At 39.3% G+C, this 12,464-nt stretch overlaps 1 protein-coding gene across 1 annotated transcript; it reads left to right on the forward strand.

The window, feature by feature from the left end:
* Positions 1-230: 230 nt before the first annotated feature.
* Positions 231-11,530, forward strand: gtpbp10 (GTP-binding protein 10 (putative)). The gene is made up of 10 exons (XM_042490357.2): positions 231-386; positions 1,634-1,827; positions 2,012-2,103; positions 2,769-2,913; positions 4,722-4,795; positions 4,927-4,979; positions 5,073-5,180; positions 5,286-5,363; positions 5,510-5,633; positions 6,603-11,530. The coding sequence occupies exons 1-10, from the start codon at positions 354-356 to the stop codon at positions 6,812-6,814; spliced, it is 1,113 nt and encodes a 370-aa protein (XP_042346291.2). The 5' UTR covers positions 231-353; the 3' UTR covers positions 6,815-11,530.
* The last annotated feature ends 934 nt before the right edge of the window (positions 11,531-12,464 follow it).

The following is a 12,464-nucleotide window of genomic DNA, read 5'->3' on the forward strand; positions in this document are numbered from 1 at the left end:
ACATAATAACAAAAACAATGGTCAAAATACAACAAATATTGTCTCTATCATGGCAGGAAAACAAGCAATGTCCTGATAATTAACACAACTGCTTTTCCTGCCTAAAAAGCTGCAGGGAGAACAATTTGTTTGCTAGTTTGCTACAAAACATCCGCATTTGTTTCACTGGAAAAAAAGTGATACAACATGCAAACAAACTGAGCTGTCCATCAGCGCAGCTTAGTCCCGCCTCCTTGCTTCACGATCCAATGAGCTGCGAGGAAACCACCGCTTCCGGTCCCTTGTACATACACATGTCAACTCGCCGCTAGCTCAGTCAACATCCCAAAAAGTGGCGATAAACGCCACTGATAATGGTCCAGTTTAGTAGAATCTGCTTTCGGAAGGTATGTAATGTATCAGACATTTGTCGCAACCTCATGAAAATAACTCAACACTGTCTGTTTAGTAAAAACAGTAATGGTGACATTGGCCGGAAAGTTAGCTGTAAGCTAGCTGCGGGGTAGCTCTCTTTGCTAACTATCAAAACATCAACATTGACTAACTTGGTGTGTGTGAGCTTCAGCTGCCTTTTTTACACGTGGGATCTTAATATGAAGCAGCCATCCTTTACCGAACAATATGAACAGGTGTTAGTGTTGAATATGTTAAGTTACACGTTAGTTAAACGATGCGTTAACAGCTTAAGTGATGGTAAAAGTGTAAAATGCATTGAAAGTAAAGATACCCCTTTAAGCATGAAAACTAGTCTTTGGCCTACGAAACAGACATTATTGTCTCATTCCTGACCTTCCCTTTTAGTGGTACAAAAATATCAAAATAAAATTAACTAGTGCGTAAGCAGCAGCTAGTCCAGTAAAGGTGTCGTTTGTCAGATATAAAATGATGTCAGTGGATTGACATGAAGCAGATATTTAGGATGGATCTCTTGGCATTAAGAGTTAAAAATGGGTTATTTTAATTATGGAAAATACAACATTTTAAAGAGGTGCAGCAATGACATAACTGCAAGTTAAATACTAAAATATAAACACTATATATATATATATGTAAAATGCAATTTTCTATTACTTATGCTTACCATAACACAGTATTTGACCACTGCCATTTTCTTCTCCTAGTCATCTCTTTCTCATGCTTCTGCCACATATCAAGAAATGTTGTTAAAATGTTAAAAATTTAAACATTTAGAGGCATTTGAGGCCTTTAGTTAGAGGCAGCTCGAGGTTTGACTCAGCTGTTAATGGTAACAGTGACTCTGAGAGGTCCGGTGTGTAGGATTTAGGGGGATATATTTGCAGAAATAGAGTATTAGACTAAGAATCATTGTGTTTTGTTACCTAAGACTGAGCTGTTTATATCTACATACAGAGCGGATCCTCTTCAGTGGAGTCTGCGATGTTGTTCTACAGTAGCCCTGAACAGACAAACCAAACACAGGCTCTAGATAGGGCCAAACATGTTTTCTCATCAGCCACTGTCCTAAATTCTTGACACACAGGAGAAACTTCAGTTGGTTTCAGTCTGTAGCCTCACTGCTAAATGCCACTCAATCCTGCACACTTGACCTGAAAGAGATGGACATAAGTTTTTAATCTTATCTCTGAAAATGTCTCGTTTCTCCCTCCTGCAGTACGGAAACTTTGTAGATAACCTCCGTCTGTATGTCCGTGGAGGCAGCGGAGGCATGGGTCTGCCCCGTTTGGGGGGTCAGGGAGGAAACGGGGGAGATGTTTGGGTGGTGGCTACCAAGAACACGACCTTAAAGAGGATTAAGGACAAGTACCCTGAGAAGCGTTTTGTAGCTGGACCAGGAGCCAACAGCAGGTTTGTTCTTAAAAATACAACCGTAAGATTCCTTTAAAGTGTCAGGTATCTATTATTGTTGGCTTTCATTTATTGACATCAGCTGATGATTTATATTTTTGTCACGGATTGTCAAACATGTTATATATAAAATGCTACGGGCTGCTTTGTGTATTTTATTGTGTGTGAATTTTATTTTCGACAGTGTCAGAGCGCTGAAAGGAGAGAAGGGGAAGGATAAGGAGGTCCTGGCTCCAGTTGGTATCACAGTCACCACTGATGACGGCCAAATACTTGGTATGTCAAACTTCTAATGTAATACCTTCACCATGTTGTACAATTCATGGTCAGCATCTGTGATACAAGTTTTATAATAGAGCGCCTTACTTTGGTTTGAGCTTTCATTTGTTTTGCAGGTGGCACAAAACCAAGAGCGAGAAATGGGATTAGTGTAGCCAATTGATGTTGCAGTAAAATCTAGACAGATTATTGGCCTGGAGGATTATTGGGGTTGATATTTGGCATTACGATTATCTGTATCAGTATTTTATTTTAAGGATCGCTGACAAATTTAATTAAGTACAAAGAAAGTGTCAGCACGGGAAGGACTTATACTTTGTAAAACCTCAGGAAGCCATTTTTTATAAATTAATTTTTTATTTAAATATTTCTCTTCACTGAAGAAGTTGCTGGAAACTTGCTGTTTATGATGTTTAAAGTTTCACTTTTGATTAAACATTTTTTAAGGGCATTTAAACAACGTTTTGTGTTGGAGTTTGTTATATTCCAAATTCTAAATAATTACAGAGATTTTAATTTTCATTGTGAGTGCACATTAGTTCTAAATATTGGTTGTTGGTCTCATTAAGTACTAATAATTAGTATCAATATTGGCCCTGAAAAACCAATATTGGTTGACCCCTAGTAAAAACTCATACATTTTTAACTCTTCTCCCTCCAAGGTGACCTGAATACTGAGGGTGATCGTGTGATTGTGGCAAAAGGAGGAGCAGGCGGCTCCTTCCACTCTATTTTTGAGCCCAAAAAGGGCCAGACCAGACACATACGGCTGGACCTGAAACTCATCGCTGACCTGGGTCTTGTTGGGTGAGAGCAGTAACACGCGTCAACATATTAGTTTATCTCATCTGAGACTCAAATTTGCAGAAATACTTCCGTTTATTTTATTTTTTAAAATATCATTCTGTATCTTAACAATAGTGATGCTTATGTTTCCAAATCACAAAATAATATTCTGGTCAAATTCTTTGTGTTTTAGCATCAAAATGCTATTTTGCCAAGCCATTCTAAACACCGGACCTGACATAAGGCACGTTTACATGGAGCCTACTAATCTGGTTAGAAATGGTTTAAAAGCCCAAATAGATTAAAAGTTATCCATATAAACACCTCAGTCAGCTGAAAAAGGCCCAAACGGATTCAAATTTCAATCGGTTGCGGAGGGGTAGCAAAACCTTTTCATTTGTATCATGTAAACAGTGAAGCTGGTTCATCGCTGGCTGTGTTCTGCATGCTTGCCTTTTTCTCCTCTTCATTGCGTCTTGTAGAAGTACGTTTGTATCATGCTGTCACATCAAAACAATTTAGCCACATGCCTTTGTGATGATGCACAGGAAAACCCTGTTTTAATCTTAAAAAGCCAAAAACTGCTGTGGATGCCATATTAGTTCCTATCTGAAAGTCACAATATAACACAAATAAACTAAATTAGACAGACTTTATTGTCCACCTCAGTAGAAATGTATCTTTTGTTTAGCTCAGCAAACACACAACACAATACACCATTAAAATGTAAATGTACAATATATATGCTGCAATAGTGCACATATTCCGGTAGGAGAGCTAAGTTAAATAAATAATAAAGGAAAACACATCTTATTAAAGTAGTAATGTTTCCTAATGCTGTAATTCTGTGTTGTTAATTGCCTGTATGGCATCGAGGATAAATGACTTTATAAATGTTCTGTCTGGTTGTAGAGACTCTAAATCGATGGTCAGACGAGAGTAGCTCAAACTAAGAGTGTAATAGATGTGAGCTATCCTCAATTAAACTTTTGCTTTCCTTTGTCCAGCACTATCAGATATATTGCTGAGTTGTTTCTGTGACTTGTCAATCACCTTCCCTGCAGTGTTGACAGTCTTGGAGAGGTTGTTTTTGCCCTCAGCATCCTCAGCATGTTGCCACACCATGCTGTAATGTTAAATAATGAAATTCTTTGAACCAGGCCTTTATACGCCAGTTTAGGAATGGGTTGGCTGACACCAAAACTCCTCAGCTTTCTGAGTTAGAAAAGACGCTGATTTGCTCTCTTAGAAAAGCTTTCTGAATATTTTTTTGTTAATGATGGAGTTGGCAGTAGACCGACTCCCTGTGTGCTGTGAGGTGAAACGACTGTTTCTGTCGATGGAGTCTGGCAGCTTTGCCAGCTGATATAGCTGTTTCAGTTCCCCCACCGGATAGAGCTGTCTGACAGCGAGCACTAAAAATAACCCAAAAATTTGTGCACACTTAAACTGATACAGATTTTTTTTTAGGTGTTCCTAAAATGCATTTTGCTGCTGCCATAGCCACCAGACTCCTTTGACAGAAACAGCCATTTTTCCTCGCTGGTCTGCTGCTGCTGCTGCTGCTGATCGGATGGTTTGTTTGTGATGTTGTGCAACTTCAAGACCCAAAATAACTTGTTGTACGCAGCAGTACATTGCATAGCTTCTGTGCTGGCACTCCTGCCTGCTCCTCTAAACTAGTAGTGTGCCGACCACCATCTGCTGTAGCTAATACTCTGACTATGGATCTATGAATATTTGCACAGTATAAATGCAGTATTATATTGAATCCCAGTGTGTCTTGGTGTTTGGGGATGAGGTCATTTTTGGTGTTGATTCACCTTTAGGTTCCCAAATGCAGGAAAGTCCTCTCTCCTGACTGCCATGTCTAATGCCACACCTCAGATTGCCAGCTACGCTTGTGAGTACATAATACTACACACGTGTAAATACGTTTCCTGCCTCAGTTGAATAATTCTAGCATATTGACTCTTTAGGTCAATATGCTGTAATTTCCTTTGTGGCATTTCTAAACTCTTTGTTATTTTACAGTCACAACTGTAAGACCTGAGATCGGCAAACTTATGTTTGAAGATTACAAGCAGGTATGAGAATGCACGTTAAATTGTCTTTTAAGTGTCCATTGAATCTGTTTCCTTTTTTATTGGTTTTCCCTCATTGAGTCTTGTTTTTGGTAGATTTCTGTTGCTGACCTCCCCGGCTTGATCGAGGGAGCGCACATGAACAAAGGCATGGGCCACAAATTCCTAAAGCATGTGGAGAGGACTAAGCAGCTTCTGTTTGTGGTGCGTAGCGACAGGAAACTGTCTCATCATGTATGTTTGAATGTGATCAGAGTGACCAGCTGATGATGATGGAGTTTGATTTGGTTGTGCTCTTTCTGGCTGCAGGTCGATGTTTGCGGTTTCCAGCTGGCAAGTACAACGCAGTTTAGGTCGGCCTTTGAAGCTGTTCAGCTGCTCACCAAAGTAAGACTGATGATGCAAAAGATTTTAATAATAAAGTTCTGTAAAGTGACACATCATTGATTTATCCACCTCATGCACACAGTTATTTTTTTACCATCTCCATCTTCTTTTTCTCCCTCTTTCTGCTGTCTTTCCATGACCTGAAGGAGTTGGAGTTGTACAAAGAGGAGCTGCTCTCAAAGCCAGCTCTACTTGTTGTGAATAAGATGGACCTGCCTGACGCTGAATACAAACTAGCAGAGCTGAAGGAACAACTACAAAACCCAGATGGTAAATTCTGTATTGAAAGAGTGACTTTTCTGCACACTGTGTGCTCTTTCATGACATTCTGTGTTATGGTGTTTTTGTGTGACTTTTTTTTGCAACATACTATACTATGACCTTTTTATCTTATGACATACAATGACTTTTTGATTAAGTTTTTGACGACATACTATACTATAGCCACTTTACACAGAGATCCCGCAATAGGGCAGCAACAAAGTCCCGATAAACGAAGTTTATACCACACTGGAGCAGCGTGATTATACACTGCATTGCAGCATCCTGCGATCAAAAGAGTCATGACAAGCGTGACATGTAACATATGAGCGTCTGCCTCTGGGGTGGTAAATTATGCATCAGCAGCACTTATTAAACAGTGACAAAGGCAAAAAGCTGCTATTTAAATCTCCCTCACTGGGTTGCAAACAAAGACGCAATAAAAGGTCAAACTCGTGCTGCCATGGTCAGCTCTTTGAAAACATACCATACTATGAGTTTTTTCAGTTGCAATGTTTTGACGACATAGCATAGTGTGAATTTTTGAAGACATACTACGACTTTTTTGACAACATACTATACTATGGCTCTTTTGTTACTATAGTATTTTGTGATGAAATGTTTGACCACACACTAAACTATGACTTTTTTGATGAAATGTTGGACCACTTACAAAACTGTGACTTTTTGGTAAAATATCTGACAACATATTAAACTGTTACCTTTTGAGGACATTTTTGATGACATACTGTAGTATGACTGATGACATTTTTGACAACATAGTATACTATGAGTCTTTGATTAAATTTTTGACAATATACTGTAGTTTGACTTTTTGATTAAATATTTGACGACATATTGTACTTTGACTTTCAAATGACATTTGTCAACATGTCATACTGTGACTATTATTAAAATCATTTTAATTATACTATGCCTTGTAACATATAATACTATGATTACATTTTTTTCCTGCAGAGTTCTCTGATATTTTGCCTGAGGATATGATACCTAAGAACTACATGAACTTCAGACATGTGGTCCCTGTTTCTGCCTCCACTGGGTCGGGTGTCGAACATTTGAAAAGGTGCATTCGGGAATCGCTTGATGAAGGTGCAGCAATGGAGAATAAAGCCACCCATCAAGACAGACTGCAGGCACTGAGGTTACAGTCAAAAGAGCATTTGTGATGAACAGATAACGTCATGCATTTCAGCGGAACCTACAGTGTACAATGACGGATGAGCTGTCTGCCAAACAAAGATATATTTGAACATAAATGGCAGGTAAACAGCATCCACCTGTGACAACAGAAACTGTGCTGCTTAGTGCAGAACTGTCCACGGAAGCGATGGCGGATGACGGTTTAAAATCAGACCATACATCCAATTTTTTGAGGCTCCAAAAGTTCGGCATGAGTTGTGCTTCAAGTGATCTTGTTTGGTTGAAGGTTATCAGAATCTAAGCCACAGCTAACATGGCCCCACAGGTAGAGTGTATTTTCCTCTGTAAATGAGGTCATTAGAGATGTCATCATAGACAGACGTGTTGATGAAAGTTTTATTTTATATTAAATATATTACAATACTGAATGATTAAGAGGAAAATTGAACATTGATTTTTGCATCGTCAGTCTGTACAGCAGGCAAAATCAAAAAATGAATTAAAAAAAGACAGCAACTGCAGTATTTAGATTTGAACTAGTACATGTAGGGGTTTTCGAGGTCCCTGCAGCAGAGTGCTGATGTGTCTGGCAGGATGGGACCACATGATTGAGACTGGGTGGTCCCTGAATACATTCAAGTCTCTGGCCAGACAGAGACGGCTCACCTATGTGGAGCCAGAGTCCTCCTGTTAGGATCTGTCAATCCAGCCTTGTGCGTAGGCAGATGCAGCAGATATGTTTGGAGGATTGACAGAAATCACTGCAGCCTGCATGGTCCCATCCTTAGCAGAGTCCTCAGAATGTAGTACAGCGCAGCGTCCATCACACTAGGACAAAAGTCTTGCTGTAGCACAGTATTTTTACAATTTGACAACATAATACAGTATGACTGATGAAATTATTTACAACAAGGAGTTCTCCATATCAATATCAGAAATATTTGTAATAATATTTTAAATTTAACAAGTTCATACACTGTATGACAGGTATAAAACTAATCAGGACATATACAAGACAAAACAAAAAATTTACAAATTTACCCATTCCACTAAACCCCAAACAACATCTTAATATGATCTGTGGTAGTGCTGCCTTCATCCGTTTTTATGTCTGTAATGTGCTGTTTTGCTTTAAATCCGCTCAAATAATTAGCTAAGACGTTCCCAGACTATCAAACTGGAGATTTCAGGGGAGGCATTTGTGTGCAAAAAGAAAGCTATTTGCTCCTCTATAAATTTGACAAAGACATTACCTGATGATAGGGGCGAATTAAAGCAGGGGAGGTTTACAGATAATGCAACACGTGCATGGTCTGATATCACAATACTTTCATACACACAGGAACGGACTGATGGTTGAAGTTGATTATCAGTAAGAAAGTAGTCAATCTTTGAAAAAGTTTTGTGCACATGAGAAAAGAAAGTAATCTCTCCTGCTCGGATGAAGACAGCGCCATAGATCAGACACCATAATCACACTGAATCACTGAAGCTGACTTACTCAGTATGACAGGATTAGAAGAGGACCGATCCAGCACAGCATCCAACCAGCAATTTAAATCCCCACCAAGAATAAGAGAGTACGAGCTGAGATTAGGCAACGAAGAAAACATAAATAAATAAATAAACGACATCGTCTGAATTAAGAGCGTAAACGTTTGCAAGCATAACTTATACATTATAGGATCTCCCAGAAACAATGATATACCGACCGTTGGTATCTGAGATTACGTTGTGGTGCTCAAAGGGGATGTTTTGGTGCAAAAGAATTGAAATGTGTTATAAGGAAGTCTGGATAGTGGCGTGGAAATGCTGCCGCGCCCACCGGGACATGAAGCGAGAATTAGCAGAACCGCGCATGCGTGTTTTTTTGTACAATTGCAAGTTATTTTCGGTAATGATGTTAGTAGGTGTAGCTCAGTGGGTAAGGCAGTGGGATAGCGTTTGTAGGTTGTAGGATCGGGCCTCGCTTAGGAATAGTGATTTTTAATGTCTGTTGTCAATATCTGACGGATGTAATGGACGTTTATGGGAAACTCCATAAGGGTAGTGTAGATCAGTGGATTAGGCACGTGTCTAATGAGCTGGAGGTCAGCTGATCAAGCCTCACTTGTGCAATAGTTTTGCAACAAAACGTGGAGTTGGCATTTTATGAGATAATGCCACAATTGGCTAAAATTATACATATACAAGACAAGGAGACAGCTGTGGCACAAACAAACAGACAAACAAAATATGGTACACTTGGATATTAAAATATGTCAGCACTTCTGCTGATATAAGGGCCATATGGTGTTAAAATGGAAAATTCAGTGTCGGCAGTGACTTCTGTCGAAAACTCGACTGATATATGAGTCAGGCCGATATTCATTGATTTTGACAGACGTCACTGCCGATACTGGTTTTACCTGTTTCGGGACAACTTCACCTGATTTTTCGGCCAAAACGATATACCACTCAACTTTACATGCCTTAATTTATTCTGCAATACCACAATTAGTGTCTAAACTGTATGGATCTACAGCACATGATATTTTATGGCATAAATAAAATAAAATATTGGCTAATATCTACTTATATATCTAATATCTACTCTATATCTACTTTACTATTCTCCCACTTTCCCAACTTTCCAATTCCATTTCTTTACTATTTACTTTCTAACCCTTACTTATTCCTATTTTCACCTCTTATATTCTTATCCTCTACCTCCATCTTTTACCTTCACTCAACTTCCTGTTTCTCAACTCAACTTCCTGCCTATTACTTGATTTGTTGTAACTTGACTTACCTTCCTGTTTCTCAACCCAACTTCCTGTTTCTCAACTCAACTTCCTGCCTATTACTTAATTTGTTGTAACTTGACTAACCTTCCTGTCTCTCAACCCAATTTCCTGTTTCTCAACTCAACTTCCTGCTTCTTAACTTAACTTGTAACTTGACTAACCTTCCTGTCTCTCAACCCAACTTCCTGTTTCTCAACTCAACTTCTTGTGACTTGACTGTCCTTCCTGTCTCAACCCAACTGCCTGTAACTTAGCTGACTTTCCTCTCTTGTAACGTTACTTCTTGTCTTTCCCTTAGTTTTTTGTCCCCTGACTGTCCTTCCTCTCTCTAAACCCATCTTTAATAGTCTTCAAAAGTTATCTGACACAGATTGGACTTGAACCACCAACCTTAGAGACACTAACCATCTGACTTACCCACTAAGCCAAGTGTCCCTTTGACTTTGTGCTTTGGACAGTCTTTAAACTTCACTTGTTCTAGATAAGACTTGAACCCGTAATCTCAGGTACACTAACCACCAGCATTACACTGAGCCAAACCTCATCACAATATGCAAGTGTTCCACGTTCTCTCTAGCTTAGTATTTGCAGTGATGTCTGTCAAAACCTCAAATGATATATGAGTCAGGCCGATAATCTACTAAGTTGTTGGCAGGGAAAATTCAGGAGATAAGAAGCCAATTGTGTGTTGTTTTTTTTTTAACTGTTTTAAGGGTTTGTTGCAAAGTATGTCACAATGACTTATATCAGCAGATCAGACAGATATATCAGCCAATATTTTATTTTATATATGCCATAAAAGTTAAATGTCACCTAGCCCAGGTAAGACTTGAACCATCAACCCCACACACTCTAGCCACCTTACTTACCCACTGAGCCAAACCTCCCAATGCTTTAAATGCTTTTGATGTTCTATTGAATTTGAATTTGTAATTTTATGGTTTATGAGATGAGATTTTTTGACATACTATACGTTCTCAGCCATTTTTTCGACATGCTTAATTTTGCTGTTTTGGGCCTTTTTTTTCTATCTATTGTACTATGTCAGCCATTTTTAACATACTATATAAAGAGGTCTTGGCCTTTTTTGACATTTTACTCAATAACGTGTCTCAACAACCTATAATATGTGGTTTTCAGCTATGTTCGATGTACCATACTATGGCGTTCTCAGCCATTTTTTCAACATGCTATATTGTGAAGTTTTTGGCCTTTATTTCAACATTGTGTACTATGGCGTGTCTCTAAAAGCTTTAATATGCATTTTTCAGCCTTTTTTTTTGACATGTCAAAATGATGGCCTTTTTGGCCTTTTTTTAAAGATTGGATGATATGAGGCAACTCTAGAAACTATATTATGTTGTTTTCAGTCATTTTTGGGGAATATAAAAATTTGAGATTGCTATAATATACTTTAAAATGTGATGTTTTTTGACACACTATACTATGATGTTTTCGTCCATTTTTTCAACATGTTTAATTCTGACATTTGTGGACTTTGTTTCAACATTGTATACTGTGACATGTCTCTACAAGCTACATGTCATTTTCAGCTATTTTTTTGACATGTCAAAATTTGACGTTTTTCAATATACTATACTAAACTGACCTCCTTTGCAATCACGCTCCTTCCCACAGCCTTCACTCCTCCAACGCAAACCTCTTCTCTCCACTGTGCATAACCATCCACCGAAACTTGGGGGACAGAGCCTTCTCCATCGCTGCCCCCTCACTCTGGAACTTACTCCCAACACATATTCAAGACTGCATCGACACATCCAAATTTAAATCATTCCTAAAAACTCACCTTTTTAAATAGGCTTTTAATGTGTGATTGTTTAGTGTATTTACTGTGTATTTGTGTTTAACTGAATTATGTTCATGTTGCTTTTTTACTTCGGTACAGTTTGAGTTCATTTTAAAGCGCTTTATAAATAAAATGTATTATTACTATTATTATTTATGACGGTAAAGCATACCATCAGTGCTTTGTCAGTGAAGAGAGCCGCGCATGCACTGCTTCATCACACCCTGGGGATTATATGAGTGGATCAGGATCCCTTTTGGACTGACAAATGCTCCAGCTGATTTTCCAGCTGTATATGGAGGATTTCCTTGGAGACCTGAGGGATGAGGTATGTGTGCCTTACCTTAATGATGTTTTGGGGTTAAGTAAGGACTTTGACCAGCATATTTAGAATGTGAGAAGAGAGTTTGGATGAAACTGACAAAAGTAGTCAAAAGTTGACATTTTTCGACATACTATTTTATGCGTATTTTGATGTTTTTGGCCTTTGTTTCGAAATAGCATGCTATGATGGGACTTATATGTCTTTTTAAGCCATTTTTAGGACCAGTCAAAATTTGACTTTTTTTGACATACTACACTATTGCCATATAGACACCCTTAAAAGTTTCCCCAGCCTGGACGCGGGTCACCAGGAGCCAGGCCTGGGGGTGGGACCTCCTTCCCCTGGGCTCACCACCCATAGGAGGGGCCAAAGGGGTCGGGTGTTGTTTTGGGCGGCAGCCAAAGGCGCGGACCTTGGTGGTCCGATCCTCGGCTGCAGAATCTAGCTCTAGGGACATGGAATGTCCCCTCTCTGGTGGGGAAGGAGCCTGAGCTAGTGCGCGAGGTTGAGAAGTTCCGACTAGATATAGTCAGCCTCACCTTGACACATAGCATGGGCTCCGCAACCAGTCTTCTCCAGAGGGGTTGGACTCTCTTCCACTCTGGAGTTGCCACTGGTGAGAGGTGCCAGGCAGGGGTGACAATACTTATTGCCCCCCAGCTCAGTGTCTGTATGTTGGAGTTTACCCTGGTGAACGAGAGGGTAGTCTCCCTCCGCCTCTGGGTGGGGGGACGGATCCTGACTGTTGTTTGTGCCTA

The sequence above is a fragment of the Plectropomus leopardus genome, chromosome 11 (assembly GCF_026936395.1).
Source record: "Plectropomus leopardus strain MGB_pleo_1.0 chromosome 11, ASM2693639v1, whole genome shotgun sequence".
In the NCBI taxonomy this organism is placed as follows: Eukaryota; Metazoa; Chordata; class Actinopteri; order Perciformes; family Serranidae; genus Plectropomus; species Plectropomus leopardus.

Bases quoted from the DNA above. Each gene is read 5' to 3' on its own strand.
- gtpbp10 (XM_042490357.2), top strand. From the start codon at position 354: ATGGTCCAGTTTAGTAGAATCTGCTTTCGGAAG. The intron at 4,796-4,926 runs GTGAGTACATAA...GTTATTTTACAG, and splicing joins TCAGATTGCCAGCTACGCTT to TCACAACTGTAAGACCTGAG. The intron at 5,634-6,602 runs GTAAATTCTGTA...TTTTTCCTGCAG, and splicing joins ACAACTACAAAACCCAGATG to AGTTCTCTGATATTTTGCCT.